The sequence below is a fragment of the Chamaea fasciata genome, unplaced genomic scaffold, assembly GCF_029207755.1.
Source record: "Chamaea fasciata isolate MVZ Bird 193981 ecotype frontalis unplaced genomic scaffold, bChaFas1.0.hap1 SCAF_31, whole genome shotgun sequence".
NCBI lineage: Eukaryota > Metazoa > Chordata > Aves > Passeriformes > Sylviidae > Chamaea > Chamaea fasciata.
Genome location: NW_027094116.1, coordinates 284179 through 307981, shown reverse-complemented (window position 1 = coordinate 307981; position 23803 = coordinate 284179). Strand labels below are relative to the sequence as shown.

Below are 23803 nucleotides of genomic sequence, written 5' to 3'. Positions count from 1 at the left end.
GATGTCTCAAAGGCCCTGTGGGTGTTCCCGAGCCTCCCCCTTTTCCAAGCCTGTCAGAATGAGTGAGTCCATGGCACAGGGTGGGTCTGAGTTTCCAGTCGGTTCCAGAGCTCTGGACATCCCTCCAGCTCAAGGCAAACTGTGACCTGCCCTCTGCTGCCAAAAAGATGTATCCTGCTGTAAAGGTGTCTGCTAAGGCAGGCTGGAACCTGCCTTGGAATGGAAAATTTGACCACCTTCCCTCCAAAGTATTATCATTTTGAAGTTAAGGGGCTTCCAGGCAAAGACATGGGAAGAGGAATAACAGTTCTTCACTAGAATATCTATAACAAGACAAACAAACAACACCGCCACCAACAACAAACAAAAGCACAAACCCAGTCCCAGCCCTCTCGGGGCTGCAGGCACTTCCCCTGCGGTGCAGTTCCAGGCACAGCCGGCAGGGGCGCTGGTGGCTCCCGGCCGGGCAGGGCGGGTGCGATGATTCCCCCGCGGCTGCAGGGGGCGCTGTGGCAACAGCTCGGCTGTCTCTCTCTCCATGGTTAATGGAGACTCAGCGGGTGGGAGAGAGAGAGAAGCGTCCTTCCCTCACTGACGGGGCTGGGGGGCAGCTGGGAACGGTGCCGCTCCGGATGGCAAAATGGGCTGCTGCAGGAACCCTCGGAGTGGCGGCTGGAACGGTGGGAGGAGGCACACCCAGGGTGGCAAAGGAAGTTTATCAAAACCTCCCAAGCTGTAGCATGAGCTACGAGGCTCGGGTGGGACACGGGTTGTTGGGTTCAAGTGTAGGAAAAGCCAAAGCAGCCACAGAAAACAGCGGAGCTGGGCAGCCACAGCCGTGCTCCCACAAACAGCTGCCGCCTGAAGCCAGGAGCCTTGTTTCTCGCAGTTTAATCAGAAAGCTGAATTTTGGGTACAATAAGAGGGAAAAGGGTCACGTGACAGCCCGGCACTAGGCGAGGGAACGAGGAGTCCTGTGGGGTGCAGTGAAGAGGAAGAAGGGACTGCTGAGGGGAATCGATGCCTCCCAGTGCTGCCAGTGTCCCCAGTGTCACAGCACACCCTCAAAGGTGTCATCAGGGTCCTGCTGTCGCTTGTAGGGTCTCGGCAGCTCCATGTTGGTCACTTGTGGATCCCGAGGAGGGGCAGGGCCTGGGGTCACTTGGGGAGGCCCTGAGAGTGACACTGGTTGTGAGGGCCTGGGTGAGCGGTGACACTGGTGGGTGACGTGTCCCTGTCCCCCCCTGTACTCACTCCCTGCCCACTCGGTGCCATCAATGTGGGGTCCCAGCACTTCCCCCTCTTCTGGGGGGGTCCTGTGGGGATAAGGGGGGTCTGAGGAGTGTCCGTGGAAGGGGGAAAGGGGAGTCCTTGCTGGAGACCCCCACTCACCTTTCCTGGGGCTTCGTGGTTGCTGCAAGGAAAAGGAGAGGGGGTGACCATGGAGACCCCGAGACCCCTGAACCTTCCTGGGACCCCAGCAGGTCCAACCAGCCACAGGACCCCCAAACTCCCACAGGACCCCAGAAAGATTTCCTTAAATCCCTGCACAGCCCTCCAAGAGCTGCCCAAACCCTCCAGGAGCTCCCAATGCCACCCCAATGTTCCTCAAAGCCTACCCAGGGATGGCCCTGGAGCCCAACCAAGACCATCGAAATTCCCCCCAGACCCCCCAGGACCTCCAGCCGACATCACTGTGGGCTCCGTTTCCCCCAGCTCAGGGGCCCTGGGTGCTGCCCTGTCTCTGCCCCCACGCTGGGGGCGTCCCCTCACTCCAGGACCCCCATCCCCCCATTGTCACCCACCCCAATGGTGCCACCAGTGACAGCCCCCGATGACAGCCAGGAGCAGGAGCAGGAACAGGAGGGTCCTGCCGACATTCACAGCCACTGCTGGGGACAGAGGGGGACACATTGGGGTCACATTAAACCTCGGCGATCCTGAACACCCCGGTGACCCCATGTGACCTCACCTGTGACCCAGGGTGAGCCAGGGATCACCTCCAGGGCCAGCTCAGGGCTGAGTGCCCGGAACACACGGTGCCCGTCCTGTCCCAGCTGGTTGGTGGCCACGCACTGGTAGGTGCCCGAATGGCCCACACTGACATTCCCAAGATCCAGGATGGGACCCTGGGCCACCTCCTGCCCATCACGCAGCCAGGTGAAGGTGACAGGGGCTGAGCCCACCTGCACCGAGCAGCGCAGGGTCACGGGGTCACCTGCGTGCACCTGGTGTGACAGGGGACTGGGGGTGATGGTGGCATTGGCCACGGGCACTGTGTGGACACAGACAGGGATGAGGCCAGGAGGAGGGGCTGCACCCGGCCTGGGGGAATGAGGGAGTCTGTGTGGTGGCACCTGGAGACAGAGTGTCTCCTTCAGCCAGGACAGTGACCCCATGGGGTGGAGCCATCATGTGCTGTGGGATGAGGGCATGTGATGGATGAGGGGGGAGGGATGAGGATGGGATGAGGCTGAGGTGAGGACGGGATGAGGGCAGCTGTGTCCAAGTGTGGTAATGGCTGTCACCTCGTGGGGGGCACGGAATGGCGTGGGTGGGATGTGATGGGTCTGATGAGGCAAATCAACGGGGGCATCACCCCAATGCCAAGCGACTCACTCCCCTGGAGAGTCACGCTCAGTAGGGTGAATGTGACCTGATGGGGAGTGGGACATGTGACAGGCGGCATTAGGGATCCATGGCCTGGATGTCCTGGGTGGGGACACCTGGAGCCAGACGGTCCCAGTTCCCCTGGGCTGTGACAGCCAGGGGTGGGGGCTGTGACCTGGGGTGGGTTGGGGATGGTGTGGGGGGTTGGGGTGGAATGGGAATGTGTGGAATTGGGGATGCTGTGGGTGGGATCACCCTCAGCCCAAGGACAGTGAGGTTCCATGTGGGGCTCTTGGCCACACTGTCCCCATCACTGGCCCAGCACTGGTGTGGCTGTTTTCCTAGTCCCCAAAGTGCCACAGCTCCAGGTGGGGGCTGGCACCCAGCAGTGCCCCTGAGCCCCTCCGGTGCCAGGTGAAGGACAGAGGACCTGTCCCTGTGGCCACTGCACAGCTCAGCACCAGGCAGTCACCCAGTGCCACCTGTCCCCCAGGGGGCTGCACTCCCCCCTAGAGTGGGACACCTGCGGGTGGACACACGAGGGATTGGGGACATGGGATGAGGAGTGGGGGACACCAGGGAGCAGTGAAGGACGTAGGGAGGGGGAGGATCAGAGAGGGATGGGGGGATCCCTGTGAGGAAGAAGGGGGCCCAGAGATGGGAGAGAGGCTTGGAAAAGGCTGGAAGGGACCCCAGGGCAGGGTGAGAGATTCAGCCAGGAGACACATAGAGAGGGTTGAAGGGAGCCACAGGGAAGGTTTTGGGGACCCAGACAGGGATAGTGGGACCTGTGGACAATGGAAGGGCCTTGGAGAGGGAGAGGTGCAGCTGGGGAGGGGTGAGGGGACCTGGTGAGGGATGCAGGCAGCAGGGAAGGTGATGGGAGGACGCAGGGAGAGCCCAGGGAAGGCAGGGCAACACACAGAGGGTTGAGCAAGGATGGGAGACCTGGGATGGCTGTGGGGGCTCCCCGTGCCCATCCCCGCACTCACTGTGCACCGTGACGTGGAGCCGGGCGCTGCTCTTCCGCACAGTCCCCTCCTCGGAGTGCACCTGGCAGCTGTAATTCCCCGAGTTGGAGACCCCCACGGCGGCCACCAGGAGTTGCGGGGACACCTGTGGGCCCCCCACCAACTGCCCGTCCCGGTAGAAGAGGTGCAGGAGGGGGGCTGGGGGCCGCAGGGGGCTGGGGGTGCTGAGGCAGCTGAGATTGAGGGGGGACCCCTCGATGGGCTCCGGGGCACCCTCCAGCACCGGCACCGTGAAGAGCTCTGGGAAGGAGAGGAGAGGTGAGGGCTGTGACTCTGAGTCCCCTGGGAAGTGACTTTGGGGGTGTCAGGATATTGGAGTTCCAGCAGTGGGGGTGCTCACCGTGCACTGTCGCTGTCACTGGTGTTGACAGTGACAGCCCGAAGCTCACGAAGGCCACACAGTGGTAGCGGCCACTGTGGTTCAGCTGCAGGGGGGACAGGGACAGCTCGGTCCCAGTGAGGAACCCTCCAGGATCCTTCCCGTCCTGGTAAAACCGCACCCTGCTGAACGACATGTCCTGCCTGACCCGGCAGCGCAGTTTCACCGTGTCTCCCTCCAGCAGTGTCTGTGCTGGCACCTGCAGCACCAGCCGGTCTGTGGGACAGGAGAGTCCCTTCAAACTGAGTGGCACGGGACCTCTCCAAGTTGGGTGCCCACGGCACCGCGGACATCTGGGTGGAGTCTCCATTGCGCAGGAGGATCCCAGGAACACCAGGAGACGCTCCGTGGCACAGGTGTCACCACGGGGGTCCCATCACACTGGGATGCACAGGGATGACCCTGAGTGCAGGGGACAGGCTCTTGCCACACGAGCGGTGTAAGGCGAAACTTGGAGTGCAGCCCACGCAGACCCAACAAGAGGCCACCCTGATCATTTAAGATCCCCCCTCACCATTCATGACTCTCAAGGCAGGGCTGGACCCACTGCCAGGTCTGTCACATGTGTAGGTGCCACTCTCGGTGACAGTGAAGCGGTCGCTTCTGTTCTGGCCCCAGCGCTGCCCGTCCTTGTACCAGGTGGTGGCACCGGCGGTCCCCAAGCCCTGGCAGGTCAGTGTTACCTGGTCCCACAGCACCGCCGGCCTCCAGGGGGGCTCCACCAGGAGCTGGGTGGTCTGGGCACCTGCAGGTGACAGGGGACACCAGCCTGCCAGGGCCATTGCATGGGGCTGGGGACAGCGGGGTGGGGACATGGCATCCCCCGAGGACTCACCAGCGAGGCCGAGGGTCTGGGCTAGAAGGGAGAAGGGACAGGGCTGGGTGGGGACAGCAGCACCTGGGGGACATGGTGTGGTGTCTGTCCCCAGACTGCCTGCAGTGGGAACACTGGTGTAGCACAGAGATCTTGAGGACAGGGACACCTCGGTCACCCTGGGCTGAGGCAGGACATGGGGACACTGTGGACACCCCATTCTCCTACAGGTCACCACCACCATCCTCACAGCCCTGGTCCCATCAGCAACATCCCGATGGCCCGTCATCCCATTCTAATGGAACTCATCCCCACAGCCCATCTGCATGGTACATGGCCCTTGTCCATGTTCCTGCATCCCTGTGCCCCTGTCCCTGTCCTCACAACTGCTGTAGCCCCAAGGTTCCTTGGCCACATCCTTGTCCCCACATTTCTATCCCCCTGTTACTGTCCTCACATCCCAGTTCCCCTCTTCTTCTCCCCCTTTTCCTGTCCGCACAGCCACCCAACTCCTCTGCTCACACTGGGGTCCATGCCCATGCACTGGCTCTGCTGGCCTTGGGAACCTCAGGGGACACCCCAGCCCCCCTGTGCCCCCTCCCCACCGGTCTCTGCCTCACCAGGGCCCATCCCCGGGGTGTCAGGCCCGTGCCCGGGGCACTCACCCCACAGGAGCAGCGCCACCTTCCCGGCCATCCCTGTGTCCCCGGCCATGTGCACTGGCTGTCACTCGCTGCTGTGGCCACCGGTCCCCTGGGTGGCGGCTCTTCGGATGAAGAGGAAGGAAGAAAGGTCACACCTCGTCCCCATGTGTAGGTGGCCCTTGCTGGGGGCAGGGTGGAGACACAGCAGGGGACAGGGTGGGGACATTATGGGATAGCCTGGGGGCTCAGTGGGGGATGGTGTTCCCAGGAGTGGGGGCCTCAGGGGATGTGAGGAACCAAGGAGGGGTGTCCAGGAGAATGGGGGTCCAGGGGAATTGGGGTCTCCATGTCTCGGGGGATTCAGAGATGGGGGTCCTGCAGGAAAAGGTTTCCCCAGGGGTTTTGGGTCATAGAATATGGGTCCCAGGGTTGGGGGTCCAGGGGAGAAAAGGGGACCCTTGGAAATTTGGGTTCTATGGGAACAAGCAGCCCATGGGATGGGATCAAGGCAGTGGTGGTCCTGGGCAATGGGAGTCCTGGAAGGGGGGTCCCAGGGAGCAGAGACCAAGGGAATGGGGGTGCCATGGTTGGGTTCCCAGGGGAATGGGGTTCCCAGGGATGGGCAGTGGCTGGGTGGGCACGGGGGTCACAGCTCCTGCCCTGGGTGCCTCAGATTTTGGGGTGACTCAGAGCCCAGCACAGCCCCCACAGTGTGCTCATGGCCAGGGGGGCACCCCAGGGTGGAGGCTCTGGGTCTGTGCCCCACACACCCCTGGGCTTTTCCCATCCCCCCATTTCCTGGCTCAGCCATCCCAGGGAACACCTGAGCAGGTAACGGTGGGGGGATCCCAGGAAGGGGCCAAGGGGGCTGGGGTGTGCAGGCAGTGTTTGGGGGCTGTGGGGGATGAAAGATTTTCACTTTCTCTTTCGTGCAGCAGAAGGAAGAGGCCGTTTATGCTGAGCTGAGGCCGTGGGTTCTGTCCTGGGGGGCACATCCAGAGGGGTCCTGCCCTGAGGGAAAAGGGCTCCTCTGCTGTGGTGACACCTGGGTCGTGTCCCAGGGTCTTGTCCCAGGGGATTCCTCGTTCTGGGGGTGCCACATCCTTGGGGATTCCTGTCCCGGAGGTGGCACATCCTGGGGGGCCGTGAGCATTCCCGCTGTCCCCAGTGGGGCCCTGTGACCTCTGGGCTGCCCAAACTTAAGGGGCCACCAGATAGAACCTTGCCCTGATGATGGTAAATGCCAGGCGAAATTTGCTTGTATTCCCTGTTGCCCAATTGGCTGAGACAAAATTAGACACCCAGGAAATAAAGGCAAACGTCTTTCCCCACACCCTTTTTTCCCACTAAAAAGAAAATCACCAAAATCAAACAGATAACATGCAAAATTGTCTGGTCGATATAATCCTTTTAATTGCAACTCTCCCAAAAAGTCACTCATAATAAAAGCACAAACAATTCCCACAGAAATGAAACTTTCTGGTTCAGTTTAGGTGCCCATTGGATTCTGGCAGCTTTAGAGCTGCTGCAAAGGTGACAATTCTGTGGCAGGAAAAGGCCTGGCTGTGGTTTGCTGGGCCCTGCAAGAAGCACAAAAGCCAATGGGAGCCCAAGCAGTGGCTCTGCGAGGGCCTTGGATGTTTTTCAGAGCAGGGCTGGCTGCAAACCCCCCTGCAGGGGCAGCTGTGAGGGAAGCAGTCCGGAAATGCAGCAATTGATCATTTTGTCCCTCTCAGCAAGGGGCTGAGAGAGCCCCAGAAGTTCTGCAGATCCCACACCCATCTGCTCAACAACCTGACCGGGACCCTCCTCCTTCTTGTCTCAAACCTGCAGCCCTTTGGAACCTCTTGGAAAGAATATTTGGGTTCTGGCTGCAGCCACCAGACCAGAGGGAAAAGTGTGGCAATGTTGAGCCGGGGCTCTGCCCACAGTCATGGTGTGGCTCTGGGGAATGACCTTGTATCGATTCCAGGTGTCCCCAAAGCTGCTCCATCCCTGCCCTCCTCACCTGCACAGGGCACGGGGAATGGACAGGGCTCTGCCCCGCCCCTGCCCCGCCCATTCCGAGTGCCCAAAGCTGTGGGGGCGTCACCCTGGCCACGGGCTGTCCCGACACATGGCGACAGTGGCTTGGGACACGCTCTCACAGTCGGTTCATGCGCGCCGTGACAGTCCCGGCACTCGCAGCGCCATGGCAGCTGGGCCCCTTCCCCGTGCTCTGGGACCACCGTGCCGGTCCCTCCTTTCCGCAGAGCCCAGCCCAGGGTCTCTGCTCCCCCGCCCTGCCAGGGTCTCCCCTCGGCCGTTTCGGGCCCTCCACCCTCGGGGCTCCCCAGGCCCCTGGTTGTTTAGTGGAAGCCAGAACTGGAGAATTCCATTCCTAAAGCCCAACAGGGCTGAACAAACACCACTTGTGCCAGTTTAACCAAAAAGCTGCATTTTGGGCTGAAGTGTATCGAAACCGACCGTGTGCCCTCCTTGCACTGGGAGGGGGAATGTGCCGCCACTGGGACTATGGGAGTACTGGGAAGGGAAAGGGGGAGCCCCTGGGTGTACTGGGAACAATGGGAGGGGGAATGGGGAAGCTGTGGTGGTACTAGGAGATGGAATGGGGAGCACTGGGTGCTCTGTGCACCAGCCCCTTCTCCTGACCACCACCTCAGGCTGGATGGCAACCACAGAAGCCCAGGGTGAGGGGATCCCCGGTGTCCCCCAGTGCCCCCCAGTTTCCTCAGTGTCACGGCACACTCTCGTAGATGTTGCTGGTATCCTGTGGTCGTCCATGGGGTCCTGGCAGCTCTGCATAGGTCACCGTGGTGTCCTTGGGGAGGGCAGCACTGGGGAGCCCTGTGAGAGACACTGGCTGGGGGGACCCGGCTGGGGGTGACACCAGCGGGTGACGTGTCCCTGTATTTCCCTGTCCCCGTACTCACCCCCTGCCCGCTCGGTTTTCACAACATGGGTGTACAGAACCTCCTCCTCCTCCAGGGGGGCCAGGGGCTGTGGATGTGCCCTGTGGGGATGGAGGGGTTTTGGGAGCACATGGAGGGTTTAGGGTGTGAGAGTAGAAGAGGGGTTGTGAATGGAGCCCCCCACTCACCTTTCCTGCTTCTTCCTGGTGGCTGCAAAGGAGAGGGAAGGGGTGACTGTGGGATCCCCAGGGCCCTGACCACCCATGGGAATCCTGAACCACCACCAGACCCTCAATTCCCACAGGACCTCTGAGCATCTCTAGAGCCCCCCAGAACCCCTGAACCGGTGCCCTGAGCACCCAGAACCCCAAGCGCAGCAGGGAGGGAGACCCTCAAAAATTCCCCCGTACCCCAAAAGAAAACCCAACATCGCTGTGTGATCCTCCCACACCTGCCCAAATCGCCCAGGACACTCAGCCAAGGACACTGGGGGCTCAGCACAACCCAAGTCAGGAGCTGTGGGTACCACCCTATCACCCCTTCAGTCTGGGGGCTTCCCACCCCTCTCAGGGAACCCCGTCCCCCCCATGGTCACCCACCAATGCGGTGCCACCAGTGCCAGGCCATGATGACACCCAGGAGCAGGACCAGGAACAACAGGGAACCACTGACCCCTGCAGCCACTGCTGGGGACAAAGGGGAACACAGAGGGGTCACCCATCACCCCAGGGGTCCTGCAACCATTGTGACGTTAGGTGACCCCTCCTGTTTCCTGTTCCCTTTCTGTCACTGCCAGAGAGAGAGTGGGAGAAAACTGAGGTCACCGACAATCCGGGGGTGTCAGACCACCAGGGTGACCCCCTGTGAGCCCACCTGTGCCTCCATGTCCCCACGATGTCACCTCCAGGGCCAGCTCAGGGCTGAGTGCCCGGAACACGCGGTGCCCGTCCTGTCCCAGCTGGTTGGTGGCCATGCACTGGTAGGTGCCTGAATGTCCCACATCGACGTTCCCGAGCTGCAGGACAGGACCCTCGGCCACCTCCTGCCCGTTGTGCAGCCAGGTGAAGTTGACAGGAGCTGAGCCCACCTGTACTGAGCAGCGCAGGGTCACGGGGTCACCTGTGTGCACCTGGTGTGACGGGAGACCTGGGGTGATGGTGGCATTGGCCACGGGAACTGTGTGGACAGAGACAGGGCTGATGATGGGGGGAGGGGCTGGCAGCCAGTGTTGGGCAGCTGGGACAGGGTGGATGAGGGTGGGATCAATTTTGCCTTGTAGAATGTGAGGGTCACATGGGGGCTGTTGTGCCTGGGGACACCAACAGACAGAGGGTCCCAATGTGGCATTGGTTGTGGCCAACAGTGGATGTGGGAGGCAGGGATGCCATGGGTGCAATGAGGATGGAGTGGGAGGGGGATGGGGCAGGCTGGGGCAGGCTGTGGGTGGAATCACCCCAATCACGAGGGTCCCGCTAACCTGTGACGGTGACATGGAGTGGCAGTGATGGTGACCTGGTGTGGGGGATGGATGTTACAGGTGGGAGGAGAGAGCCACGGGTGGGATGTCCTGGGTGGGGGACGTGGAGCCCGAGGTTCCAGTCACATGGGACCATGATTTGCAGTGGCGGGGGCTGTGGCCTGGGATGGGACAGGGGTGGTGTGGGGAACATGAGGGTTGGATGAGGTTGGCATGGGTGGGGTGGGGGTTTCCACAGGTGGGGTCGTCACAAGCTAAGTAGTTCTGTTCCCCAGGATGGTGGTGTGCAATGGGGGCTCTCAGCTGCACTGTCCCCATCGCTGACCCGGCACTGGTAGTAGCCGCTGTCATTGTTCCCAATGTGCCACAGCTGCAGGTGGGCGCCGGTGCCAAGCAGTGCTCCTGAGCCCCCCTGGTGCCAGGTGAAGGACAGAGGACCTGTCCCTGTGGCTACTTTGCAGCTCAGCACCAGGCGGTCCCCCAGTGCCACCTGTCCCCCGGGGCGGCTGAACACACAGGGACACTCCCGAGACTGAGACCCTTGCTGGGGGACACAGGAGGGACTGGGGACAAAGGAAGGGTAGGGGACATGGGGAGGGGAAAGAGGGGGCTTAGGCGGAGGATGGAGAGATCTTTAGGGAGCAAGAAGGGCACCCAAGGAGGAGTGCAGGGACCCCAGAGAGGGATTAGGGTTACATGGGAGAATGGGGTTTGAAGGACCCAGGTAACAAAAGAAGATCAAAGGATGGAGCAGGGACCTGAGAAGGGATGTGAGATGCCAAAGAGGGATGGAGGTCCCCAGGATGGGTAGGGGACCCGAGGAGGCTGTGGGGGCTCCCCGTGCCCATCCCCGCGCCCATCCCCGCACTCACTGCGCACCGTGACGCGGAGCCGGCCGCTGCTCTTCTGCACGGCCCCCCCCTTGGAGCGCACCTGGCAGCTGTAATTCCCCGAGTTGGAGACCCCCACGGTGGGCACCTGGAGCTGCGGGGACACCTGCGGGCCCCCCACCAACTGCCCGTCCCGGTAGAAGAGGTGCAGGAGGTGGGCTGGGGGCCGCAGGGGGCTGGGGGTGCTGAGGCAGCTGAGATTGAGGGGGGACCCCTCGATGAGCTCGGGAGGACCCTCCAGCACCGGCACCGTGAAGAGCTCTGGGAAGGAGAGGGGAGGGGGATTTGTGACCCTGAGCCCCTGCGGAGGGGCTGTGGGGGTTCTGGGGTGGCAGTTGTGGGGTGCTCACCGTGCACTGTCACTGTCACCGGTACCGACTGCACCCACGGTGACAGCTCAGAGTTCACCCGGCCCCGGCAGCGGTAGCGGCCACCGTGGTTCAGATGCAGAGGGGACAGGGACAGCTCGATCCCACGGAGGGACCTCCTGACCTCCTTGAATTCATGGTAGAATCGCATCCCAGTGACCAACATGTCCCGAAAGCCCCGGCAGCGCAGTGTCACCGTGTCCCCCTCCAGCAGTGGCTGGGTCGGCACCTGCAGCACCAGCTGGTCTGGGGGACGCGGGGGTCCTGTCACACCAGAGGGATCCCGTTTTCACGGGGACCCCTCATTGGGGCACACAATATACCAGGGGTCCCCAATTCCAGAAATAGGGTCCCCCCAAACTGGGATTGTCTGGGATGTCCCCGTGTGCAGGGGACAAGCTCTGGTCACACCAATGGAGCGGAGTCCACCCAAAGCCCTCGGGGTCCCTGCAGAGGGCAGGTTGGGGACACCCAAACTCCCCTCACCATCTAAGATTCTCACAGAGGTGCTGTGCCCGCTGCCAGGTCTGTCACACGTGTAGGTGCCACTCTCAGTGACAGTGAAGTGGTCGGGTGCCTCCAGCCACCAGCGCTGCCCGTCCTTGTACCAGGTGGTGGCACCGGCTGTGCCCGAGCCCTGGCAGGTCAGTGTCACCCGGTCCCACAGCACCGCCGGCCTCCAGGGGGGCTCCACCAGGAGCTGGGGTCTGGGCACCTGCAGGTGACAGGGGACACCAGCCTGCCAGGGTCAGCGCGAAGCTGGGGACAGTGGGGTGGGGACATGGCATCCCCTGAGGACTCACCAGCGAGGCCGAGGGTCTGGGCTGGAAGGGAGAAGGGACAGGGCTGGGTGGGGACAGCAGCACCTGGGGGACATGGTGTGGTGTCTGTCCCCAGACTGTCTGCAGTGGGAACACTGGTGTAGCACAGAGATCTTGAGGACAGAGACACCTCAGTCACCCTGGGCTGAGGCAGGACATGGGGACACTGTGGACACCCCATTCTCCTACAGGTCATCACCACCATCCTCACAGCCCTGGTCCCATCAGCAACATCTCCATGGCCCAGTGCCCATCATCCCATTGCAATGGTGCCTGTCTTCATGCCCCATCAGCATGGTACATGGCCCTTGTCCCTGTTCCTGCATCCCTGTCCCCCTGTTCCTGTCCCCACAGCCACCCCACTCCTCTGCTCACCCTGCGGTCCATGCCCATACACAGGCTCTGTGGGCCATGGGGACCTCAGGGGACACCCCAGCCCCCCCGTGCCCCCTCCCCACCGGTCTCTGCCCCACCAGGGCCCATCCCCGCGGTGTCAGGCCCGTGCCCGGGGCACTCACCCCACAGGAGCAGCGCCACCTTCCCGGCCATCCCCGTGTCCCCGGCCATGTGCACTGGCTGTCACTCGCTGCTGTGGCGGCTCTTCGGATGAAGAGGAAGGAAGAAAGGTCACACCTCCCCCCCCACGAGTAGGTGGCCCTTGGTGGGGGATGGGTGGAGACACAGCAGGGGACAGGCTGTGGACATTATGGGATAGTCTGGGGGCTCAGTGGGGGATGGTGTTCCCAGGAGTGGGGGGCTCAGGGGATGTGGGGAACCAGGGGTGGGTGTCCAGGAGAATGGGGGTCCAGGGGAATTGGGGTCTCCATGTCTCCGGTGATTCAGGGATGGGGGTTCTGCAGGAAAAGTTTTCCCCAGGGGTTTTGAGTCATGGAATATGGGTCCCAGGGTTGGGGGTCCAGGGGAGAAAAGGGGACCCTTGGGAAGAGTGGTTATGGGGGAAGAAGCAGCCCATGGGATGGGATCAAGGCAATGGTGGTCCTGGGCAATGGGAGTCCTGGGATGGGGGTCCCAGGGAGCAGAGACCAAGGGAATGGGGGTCCCATGGTTGGGTTCCCAGGGGAATGGGGGTCCCAGGGATGGGCAGTGGCTGGGTGGGCACGGGGGTCTCAGCTCCTGCCCTGGGTGCCTCAGATTTCGGGGTGACTCAGAGCCCAGCACAGCCCCCACAGTGTGCTCATGGCCAGGGGGACACCCCAGGGTGGAGGCTCTGGGTCTGTGCCCCACACACCCCTGGGCTTTTCCCATCCCCCCATTTCCTGGCTCAGCCATCCCAGGGAACACCTGAGCAGGTAACGGTGGGGGGATCCCAGGAAGGGGCCAAGGGGGCTGGGGGGTGCAGGCAGTGTTTGGGGGCTGTGGGGGATGAAAGATTTTCACTTTCTCTTTCAGCAGCAGAAGGAAGAGGCCGTTTATGCTGAGCTGAGGCCGTGGGTTCTGTCCTGGGGGACACATCCAGAGGGGTCCTGCCCTGAGGGAAAAGGGCTGCTCTGCTGTGGTGACACCTGGGTCGTGTCCCAGGGTCTTGTCCCAGAGGGTTCCTCGTTCTGGGGGTGCCACATCCTTGGGGATTCCTGTCCCAGAGGTGGCACATCCTGGGGGGGCACTGAGCATTCCCGCTGTCCCCAGTGGGTCCCAGTGATCTCTGCGCTGCCCAAACTTAGAGGGCCACCAGATAGAATCTTGCCCTGATGATGGTAAATGCCCGGCTAAATTTGGTCGAATTCCCTCATGCCCAATTGGCTGAGACAAAATTATACAACCATGAAATAAAGGCAAAAATATTTTCCCAAAACACTTTTTTTCCCAATAAAAAATAAACTCAGCAAAAATCAAACTAACAATATAGAAAATGGTCTGGTTGATAGAATCCTTTTAATCATTGCCCTCCCAACTAGTCACTGACAATAAAAACACAAACAAATCCCACAGAAATGAGACTTTCTGGTTCCCTTTAGGAGCCCTTTGGTGCATCCCACAGCAGCGTTTCCTTGTGGATAACATGGAGTGTGGAATCTCCCTGAGTGTCCAGCAGGTCCATGGGATTGTTCCCGGCCTGCTGGGCAGCAACCCAGCCCACAGGGAAGGCTTTGGTTGGGCCACATTTAGGAACTCTGCCCATTTTCCTCCTTCCCACCCTGAAACTTGATTTACTTCCCATGGCTTCTGCTTCCAACAGGGGAGAAACTCTGCCCATCCTTGGAACAGAGCACAGGAATCCGTGGAAATGCCCGTGTGTCCCTCAGGGTCTGCTTCCCTGGGAAATGCACTCCACCCTGCCCTGAATTCCCCTGCCTGGGCACTCCCTGCTCCTGCTGGGACACCCCTGTTCCCCAGATCCACGGCTGGAGCCCCTGCTCAATATTTCCACACTTTTCCCTCTCTTGTGGTGTCCACATCCAGAACACAAACATTCTTTCTGGGAGGTTCCAAAGGGCTGCAGGTTTTGTTCAGGAAGGAGGGTCCCAGTCAGGTTGTTGAGCAGATGGGTGTGGGATTTGCAGAACTTCTGGGGCTCTCTCAGCCCCTTGCTGAGAGGGACAAAATGATCAATTGCTGCATTTCCGGACTGCTTCCCTCACAGCTGCCCCTGCAGGGGGGTTTGCAGCCAGCCCTGCTCTGAAAACCATCCAAGGCCCTCGCAGAGCCACTGCTTGGGCTCCCATTGGCTTTTGTGCTTCTTGCAGGGCCCAGCAAACCACAGCCAGGCCTTTTCCTGCCACAGAATTGTCACCTTTGCAGCAGCTCTAAAGCTGCCAGAATCAAAGCCAAGGGGGCGGGGGGAACCTCAGGTCGTGGCTGCCACCTGGGGCTGGCCAGAGCAGGGCTGGCCAATGCCCATCCCTGTGCACTGGGGCTGGGCCATGGCTGGGCCCCACACTTGGATGGCCACTGGCTTCAAGGAGGAGGAGTTGGGGAGCTCCTTCCTGCCTGGGGCTCCATTCCCGAGCTGCTCTTGCCGGCTCACATCCTGCAGGGGATGAGTAAGAATGGAAAAGTCTGGAACCCTCCTGGAGCTGCCATCCCCCAGGACAGGACCCCCTTGGACATCATGTGTCCCCCGTGGGACATGATCCCCCCAGGACAGGACCCCCCTTGCTGTTCCCCCCAGGACAGAATGCGCCCCCCCGTGTGTCAGCCGCTGCCCATCCCTGGCATCCCCCATTCCCCTGGGAACCCAACCATGGGACCCCCATTCCCTTGGTCTCTGCTCCCTGGGACCCCCATCCCAGGACTCCCATTGCCCAGGACCACCATTGCCTTGATCCCATCCCATGGGCTGCTTCTTCTTCCATAACCACTCTTCCCAAGGGTCCCCTATTTTTCCCCTTCACCCCCAACTCTGGGACCTACATCCCATTACCCGAAATCCATGGGGACCATGATCACCCGGGACCCCCATCCCTGAATGTCCCCAGGCATGAAGACCCCGATTCCCCTTGACCCCCATTCTCCTGTACAACCATCCTTGGTTCCCCACATCCCCTGAGGCCCCCACTCCTGGGAACACCATCCCCCACTGAGCCCCCAGATTATCCCATAATGTCCCCAGCCTGTCCCCTGCTGTGTCTCCACCCATCCCCCACCAAGGGCCACCTACTCGTGGGAACGAGGTGTGACCTTTCTTCCTTCCTCCTCATCCGAAGAGCCGCCACCCAGGGGACCGGTGGCCACAGCAGCGAGTGACAGCCAGTGCACATGGCCGGGGACACGGGGATGGCCGGGAAGGTGGCGCTGCTCCTGTGGGGTGAGTGCCCCGGGCACGGGCCTGACACCCCGGGGATGGGCCCTGGTGGGGCAGAGACCGGTGGGGAGGGGGCACAGAGGGGCTGCGAGGTCCCCTGTGGTCCCCAAGGCCAGTAGAGCCAGTGCATGGGCATGGACCCCAGTGTGAGCAGAGGAGTGGGGTGGCTGTGGGGACAGGAAAAGGGGAACTGAGATGTGGGGCAGGAGCAGGGAGATAGAGATGTGGGGACAAGGATGTGGCCAAAGGAACCTTGGGGCGGTGCAGCAGTGGGAACAGGGACAGAGGAACAGGGCTGCCGGTACAGAGAGAAGGGCCATGTACCATGCAGATGGGCTGTGAGGACAGGAGCTGTGAGGATGGTGGTGGTGACCTTTGAAAACATGGGGTGGCTGTGGTGTCCCCATTCCCGGAGTGTCCACAGTGTCCCCGTGTCTTGCCTCAGCCGAGTTGCCAGGATGTCTCTGTCCTTGAAATTTCCATGCCAAACCACTTCCCCATTGGGACAATTCTGTGATAGTCTCCACATCCCATCCCCCAGGAGCTTCTCTTGCTGGCCTGCCACCCCAACCCAGCCCTGTCCCTTCTCCCTTCCAGCCCAGACCCTCGGCCTCGCTGGTGAGTCCTCGGGCGACGCCACGTCCCCACCTCGCTGTCCTCAGCCCTGCGCTGACCCTGGCAGGCTCGTGTCCTCTGTCACCTGCAGGTGCCCAGACCACCCAGCTCCTGGTGGAGCCCCCCTGGAGGCCGGCGGTGCTGTGGGACCGGGTGACACTGACCTGCTGGGGCTTGGGGCCCACCGGTGACACCACCTGGTACAAGGACGGGCGGCGTTCGGGGCAGAAGGGATCTGACCGCATCCTTGTCACCAGGAGTGGCAACTACACATGTGACAGACCCGGCAGTGGGCTCAGCCCCCCCGTGTCAGTATTAAATGGTTAGTGGGGCTGTGGGGTTGGTGCCCCATGAGGGCTCAGCGTGGGCTCCTGTCCACGTGTGGCTTCATGTCCCAGTCCCCAGCACATGTGGACATGCCAGTGCATCCCACTGTACCCCTGTGCACACCAATTTGTTCCAGTGCACACCAGTTCATCCCAGGGTGATGGGTTTCCCCCTGGTATTCCTAGGGGCCTCTGGTGTCATGGGGACGCCCCGGACCCCTCTTGAGTCCCTCAGTGTGAGAACCCCCCTGCCCCACAGATCGGCTGGTGCTGCAGGTGCCAACACAGACACTGCTGGAGGGGGACACGGTGACACTGCGCTGCCGGGTCACGCAGGACATGTCGGTCACTGGGGTGCGATTTTACCACAAGGAGACGGATCTGGGGCGGCCCGTCAGTGGCACCGAGCTGTCCCTGTCCCCCCTGCAGCTGCACCACAGCGGTCGCTACCTCTGCGGGGGCTTGGTGGGCTCGGGAATGTCACAGTGGCACAACTCAGCACCAGTGACAGTGACAGTGCATGGTGAGCATCCGCACTGCTGCCACCTTGATATCCCAACACCCCAACACCTTATGCCTTGACAATCCCAAAGCCCCTTCCCAGTGGACTCAGAGTCACAGTCCTAACCTCCTGTCTCCTTCCCAGAGCTCTTCCCTGTGCCGGTGCTGAAGGGTGCCCCCAAGCCCATCGAGGGGTCCCGCCTCCATCTCAGATGCCTCAGCACCCCCAGACCCCTGCGGCCCCGAACCCGCCTCCTGCACCTCTTCTACCGGGATGGGCAGTTGGTGGGGGGCCCGCAGGTGTCCCCACAGCTCCTGCTGCCCGCCGTGGGGGTCTCCGACTCGGGGAATTACACCTGCCAGGTGCGCTCTGAGGAGAGGAAGGTGTGGAAGAGCAGCGCCCGGCTCTGCGTCACAGTGCACAGTAAGTGTGGGGATGGGCACGGGGAGCCCCCAGAGCCTCCCTGGGTCCCCCAGCCCTGCCTGGAGACCTCTATTACTGTCCGGACACCCCATACCCGTGGTGGGTCCCCCATGCTTTCCTGGATCCTTTGCCGGGTCCCCCAGCCCTACGTGGGTACCCCCATCTATCCTGTAAACTTTTTCCATGTTCCCCAATCACTGCTCTGGTCCCCCTCCATGTCCCCCCTATCCCCTCCCTGCATCCCCACACCCTCCCTGGAGTCTACCATCATCCTTCTCCAGGTGTCCCCTCCCTGAACCCCCCATCATTTCATGGCATTCATTTCTAAAGCCCCTAGCTCTGCATCCCCTTTTCCTCACTGGGAATCCTCTGCTCCTCCCAGAACATCCCCAAGTCCCTCACTGTCCCCTGGTGTCCCCCTCTCCCCTCAGGGGTCCCACTCTCAGGGGTGTCCGCGTGGGCACAGCCCCCCGGGGGACAGGTGGCACTGGGGGACCGCCTGGTGCTGAACTGCACAGTGGCCGAGGGGACAGGTCCCCGGACCTTCTCCTGGCACCGGGGGGGCTCAGGGACACCACTGGGCACCGGCCCCCGCCTGGAGCTGCAGCATGTTGGGGACAATGACAGTGACCACTACCAGTGCCGGGTCAGCGATGGGGACAGCACGGCCGAGAGTGTCCCCCTGAATGTCACCGTCCTGGGTGAGTGGGACCCTCAGACTGGGGGTGATCCCACCCATGGCACCCCCAGCCCACCTTGCCAGGTGCCAGCCCTGTCTGTGTCTCTGCAGTGCCCGTGGCCAATGCCACCATCACCCCCAGTCCCCTGTCACACCAGGTGCACGCAGGTGACTCCATGACCCTGCGCTGCTCGGTGCAGGTGGGCTCAGCCCCTGTCAACTTCACCTGGCTGCACAATGGCCAGGAGGTGGCCCAGGGTCCCATCCTGGAGCTTGGGGACGTCGATGTGGGACATTCGGGCACCTACCAGTGCGTGGCCACAAACCAGCTGGGACAGGACGGGCACCGCGTGTTCTGGGCACTCAGCCCTGAGCTGGCCCTGGAGGTGACCCCTGGCTCACCCTGGGTCACAGGTGGGCTGACACAGGGTCACACGGGGGATGCAGGACTTCTGGATTTCTCGGTGACCCCACTGTGTCCCCCTCTGTCCCCAGCAGTGGCTGCAGGGGTCGGCGGGTCCCTCCTGTTCCTGCTCCTGCTCCTGGCTGTCATCGTGGGCTGGCACCGGCGGCACCGCCTGTGTGGGTGACAATGAGGGGGAATGGGGGTCCCAGGGATTAGGATGAAGCTCCTCCAGAACACACGGGCCATATGGTGTCACCAACAGCTCCTGACTTGGGTGAAGCTGAGCCCCCAGAGACCTTGACTGGGGGCCCTGGGAGATTTGGGGAGCTCCTGGAGGGTCATGCAGGGATGTTGCGGGTTCTGTCAGGGGTTTAGGGCAGTTTGGGGGCTCATGGGGTTCAAGGGTAGTTCGAGGTTTTTTAGGAGCTTCAGAGATGCTCAAGGCTTCCAGGGGCAGTCAGGGGACCCGATGTTATTCAGAGCCTGTGAGGACCCCACCAGTCACCCTCCCCTCTTCCCTTTGCAGCCCTCAGGAAGCAGCAGGAAAGGTGAGTGGGGTCTCAAGATCTGACGCCTCATTTTACCCTCACCTGAGACTCCCCCCAGCCCCACAGACACTCCCTTATCCCCACAGGGCCCCCCAGGATCCTCCGGCCCCCCCAGAGGTGGAGGATCTGCTGTATACCCACATCGTGGGCACTGAGCAGGCAGGGGGGTGAGTACAGGAGGGGCCAGGGACACGTCACCCACGGGTGTCACCCCCCACCCTGGTCCTCATATCTGGTGTCTCTCGCAGGGCCGCCCCGGGCCACATCCCCCCAGGTGACTTACATGGAGATGCCGGGACCCCACTGGTGACAGCGGGACCCCAGTGACATCTATGGGAATTTGCTGTGACACTGGGGGACACTGGGGGCACTGGAGGTCCCTGTCCAAGGACACCCCCTCTGTGTGTCCCTCCCAGCTCTTGTGGGTGCCCACCGTACCCAGGGGGTGGCCACGAGTGGCGGGTCCCATGTTGGCCCCACAGCTCCCCGTTCCAGTGCTCCCAGTGCTCCCAGTACCCACAGGGGTTCCCCATTCTCTCCCTCAGTGCCAGGGGGCACAGGACCCTTGTCCTTCTCATTGGTTCCAAAATGCAGCTTTTTGATTAAACTGGGAGAAATGGTTTTTGTTTGTTCAGCACTGCCAGGTCAGCTCAGACGGAGAAAGGTCCCAGTCAGGCTGTTGAAGAGATTGGTGTGGGGTTTACAGAGATATGGGAACAGGAATAACAGTTCTTTACTAGAATATCTATAGCAAGACAAACAAACAACAACACCGCCACCAACAACAAACAAAAGCACAAACCCAGTCCCAGCCCTCTCGGGGCTGCAGGCACTTCCCCTGCGGTGCAGTTCCGGGCACAGCCGGCAGGGGCGCTGGTGGCTCCCGGCCGGGCAGGGCGGGTGCGATGATTCCCCCGCGGCTGCAGGGGGCGCTGTGGCAACAGCTCGGATGTCTCTCTCTCCATGGTTAATGGAGACTCAGCGGGCGGGAGAGAGAGAGAAGCGTCCTTCCCTCACTGACGGGGCTGGGGGGCAGCTGGGAACGGTGCCGCTCTGGACGGCAATATGGGCTGCGGCAGGAACCCTGGGAGTGGCGGCTGGAACGGTGGGAGGAGGCACACCCAGGGTGGCAAAGGAGGTGTAGCAAAAACTCTGAAGCTGTAGCAGGAGCCGTGGGGCTTGGGTGGGGCATGGGGTGTTGGGTTCAAGGGTAGCAAAAAGCCCAAAGCAGTCACAGAAAACAGCGGAGCTGGGCAGCCACAGCCGTGCTCCCGCAAACAGCTGCCGCACGCAGCCATGAGACACACCCTGTGGGAAGGGTGAGGGGCTCTGGGTGCTGGGTTCTCCCCTGAGGCACCTGAGAATATGGTGAGGGTCCTTTCCCTGAGGGAGTTTAAAAGATGCCAGTTCAAGGGCTGCCCTTCTCAGCAAGGCCTCATTCCTGGTAGGAAAAGCAGTGAAGGGTGGAACTCTGCGGTGGCGGCCAATTGTCCCCAGAGCAACAGCAGCACTGTCCCACCTCCGGTGCCAGGAGCGAGAGAGAGAGGAGCCAAGATCAGCCCCTCACCCTCCAGCCAAAATCTCGTGGTATGTCTGCCCTTGCCAACGGAAGTTGTTCTTGCACCCTGAGGAGCCCCACAGCAGAAGGGTCCTGGGAGAACCCCAGGCAGAGATTGAGCTGTGGAATTCCCTCTGTCTCCACAACAGCTCTGCCAATGCCCAGCGATGTCTTTTGGGCTCCCTGAAATCCCCTCTCCTGGGAGAATCAGTGCCAAGGATTCCTGGGGCAGAGTCTGACATCATAGAAGGGAAATGTGTGACATCACAGAGTGGGCTGTGACATCACAGGGCAGCTGTGTATGATAGCACAGAGCACATGATGACATCCTATGGTAGTTGTTTGACATTCACAGAGATGACTGTGACATCTCAGAGTGGTGGTGTCACATCATAGAGGAGGTTGTTACATCACAGAGCAGGCTCACAGCAGGTCTTTGAGGTCACTGGATTGGTCACTGCTGCACTCCCCTCTCAAAGCTGCCCTGCAGAGAAGCCCCCCTGTGCTCCTCATGCAGAGTCTGGTTCCCTGTCCTCCTAGGTTCCCTCCTGCCCCCCAGCAGCACAGCCTGCCCCGGAGGACGTTCCACAAGATCAATCCCCAGAGCCTGACACGGGGATGACGGCTGGAGCCACGGATGGGGTGGGACCGGAGAACAGGGACCCCCCAGCAGCATTCCCGTCTCACCCCGTTGGGGAGCCTGTGCCAGGGCTCCTTCCCCAGAGCTACAAAGGCCCCAGACAGGACCAGGATGAGGAGGACAGACCCCGCCAGCCCCCAGTGGTGTTCGAGGTCATGGACAGCAACCACCAAAAGGGCCTTCAGGGGAGGGGCTTTCACAGCACTCTCCTCCCCAAGCTGTCCTGTAACCCTGTCCACTGACTCTCAGGCATCCATATCCCACCTCTCCCACATCTCCATGCCCCACAGCCCCCACACACCCATATCCCTTGGATCCCATGCATTGACACCTCACACCTCCCAATGCATCCACCTCTCTCAGCTCCCACGTATTCCTGATGATTCCTGTGGCCAGCACCAGCCCAGCCCAGTGTGTGGAGCCACACTGAGGGTCCTCATCCTTCTTTCCCCCCACCCAGAAGCAGGAGAAAATCACCCACGGGAATGTCTCTGCTGAGAAGGGTCTGCTGGCAGTGCTGACATCGGCCACTGGCTGCCTGAGCTTGCAGAAGGAACAACCCCTTCCTTCCTGCCTTCCTGCCTTCCTGCCTTCCTGCCTTCCTGCCTTCCTGCCTTCCTGCCTTCCTGCCTTCCTGCCTTCGTTCCTGCCTTCCTTCCTGCCTTCCTTCCCGCCTTCCTTCCCGCCTTCCTTCCTGCTTTCTCCCTTCCTTTCCCTTCCCTTCCTCCCTCTCACCCGGGACCCGGGGGTGCACTGGGAAGTGGGGATGGCAGAGATGGAATGGTGGCAGCGGAGAGGGTTCCTGGGTTGAGACAAGGACCAGGAGAGATCACTCATCAAATCCTGTAATAGGTAAAACAGCATCAGAATTGGAGAGAAAAAGTCCTTTCAAGGATCTAAAGACAGGTTTATTAAGAAAACTACAAGAGAGAAAAAAAAATAACAAGAATCACAAAAATACCTTCAAAACACTTCCCCTCTTCCCCAAAAACTCCTTTCTTTCTCTCTGACAACATGCAGAGAAAACAAAACTTAGACTTCATGTCAGTCACTACCTCTAAAATAGTCTTTCATCAGTTCTCTCAGAGAGACAAGTCTCATTGGGTCTGTCATGGAAACTTCCCCACAAGAAAGAACAGTTCTCTTGTGGCTTTTTCATTCTCACAAAACCAGCCGCCTCTGAATCTGCATTTGTGAAGTCCCTCCCATATCACACAGCCTTCCCACAGCTGCGTAATGGGCCATGTAAACTCATGGGGTACCATTTTAAAGATGAACGGTTCAAAAGCAAAGGTTTTCTTCAACTCTAGGAACAGGGATCTTTCTCTTTTTGGGGGCAGGTCTTCTTCTCTTCTCATCTCTCTCTCTCTATTCAAGCGTCTCATAAGATCACAACTACTTCAGTATTTACTTTGTTGACCACAAATGCCTTTGCTCAGATCTACAATTTGAATACTCCCATCTCGCCATCCATGCCTTCCATGACTTAGAGGGATATTCTAGGATATCACAGTCCATTCCCATGGCTTACAAAAGAATTTCAGCCGAAAACCAAGGCATCTTCTCCTTCTCTTGCCATCTAAGATTCAGCTCCTCCTTCACTGACTATATCGTCATATTGTCTCTCTATTTGTCTTCCCTCTGTCTTTGTGTCTCACTTAAGAGAGGATTAGTGGTTTGTAAGTTCCATCCCTGCAGAGGAAGAGTTTCCATTCTCCCAGTCTGCAGAGGCCGTGATGGTTCTCCCGGGCAGTGGCCGAAGGTGGTAAATTCAGGCCGTGCTGGGGCTGGGCCAGGATCTCCGGGGTTCTGGCTGCATTCAATTTCCAGCTGCGGGGCCGCTCCGCACGGCTGCAGAGCTGCCCCTGCTCTTGGCCGCAAGATCTCTCCAGCTGCTGGGGCCTCTCCCTCCGCAAGGGGTCTTGGTGCCGGTGTCTGGAGCTGTTCATAGTAAAGAATTCTTCCAAAGCCGCGCTGGGGGCTTCCCCCGTTCCTCTGCCCGGCTGCGCTGGGGGCCCGGCCCGGCCCTGCGAGGCCTCCCGGGGCCGCCATGGGGGCGGCTTTAGCGGCAGGATGTCAGCAGCCGCTGGAGGCCCGATCCGGCCGGGACGGGGCGTTCTCTCTTCCCCTGCCCTGCCCGGGCGCCGCCGGGCCCAGCCCTGCCAAGGCTCCAGCAGCGGCCGGGCCCGGCCAGGCCGCACCAGGCCCGGGGCCACGCGGCGGAGCGGGGCCGACCCCGCCGGCACCTGGGGACCTCTGCCCAGGTGGGAAGGGAAGAGAACTTTCCCGGGATTCTTCTGATTTCAACCTGTGTGGCCACAGAGGCGTACCTAGCTCATTAATTTGTTCAATAGGTTGTCGATTTTCAAAGATAATCGCTGATTTTTTTGGCCAAAG

General features: G+C 60.9%; 1 protein-coding gene and 1 long non-coding RNA gene across 2 annotated transcripts; one reads left to right on the top strand and one right to left on the bottom strand.

Annotated features, from left to right (window-relative positions):
* Nucleotides 1-1050: 1050 nt before the first annotated feature.
* Nucleotides 1051-1460, bottom strand: LOC136302863 (uncharacterized). The gene is made up of 3 exons (XR_010724148.1): nucleotides 1393-1460; nucleotides 1255-1316; nucleotides 1051-1173 (listed from the first exon to the last, which is right to left on the bottom strand). It is a non-coding gene; the product is annotated as an uncharacterized lncRNA (long non-coding RNA).
* Nucleotides 1461-13655: 12195 nt separating this feature from the next.
* LOC136302894 (Fc receptor-like protein 2) lies at nucleotides 13656-21388 on the top strand. The gene is made up of 12 exons (XM_066206482.1): nucleotides 13656-13661; nucleotides 15612-15693; nucleotides 16307-16327; nucleotides 16416-16646; nucleotides 16910-17173; nucleotides 17297-17575; nucleotides 18007-18276; nucleotides 18366-18668; nucleotides 18750-18836; nucleotides 19187-19208; nucleotides 19295-19375; nucleotides 21307-21388. Exons 1-12 carry the CDS (start codon nucleotides 13656-13658, stop codon nucleotides 21386-21388), a joined length of 1728 nt encoding a protein of 575 aa, XP_066062579.1.
* Nucleotides 21389-23803: the final 2415 nt, after the last annotated feature.

Coding starts and splice junctions, on each gene's coding strand:
- LOC136302894 (XM_066206482.1), top strand. Junction 15,694..16,306: donor ACACGGGGATGGCCGGGAAG/GTGGCGCTGCTC, acceptor TCTCCCTTCCAG/CCCAGACCCTCGGCCTCGCT. Junction 19,209..19,294: donor CTCAGGAAGCAGCAGGAAAG/GTGAGTGGGGTC, acceptor TTATCCCCACAG/GGCCCCCCAGGATCCTCCGG.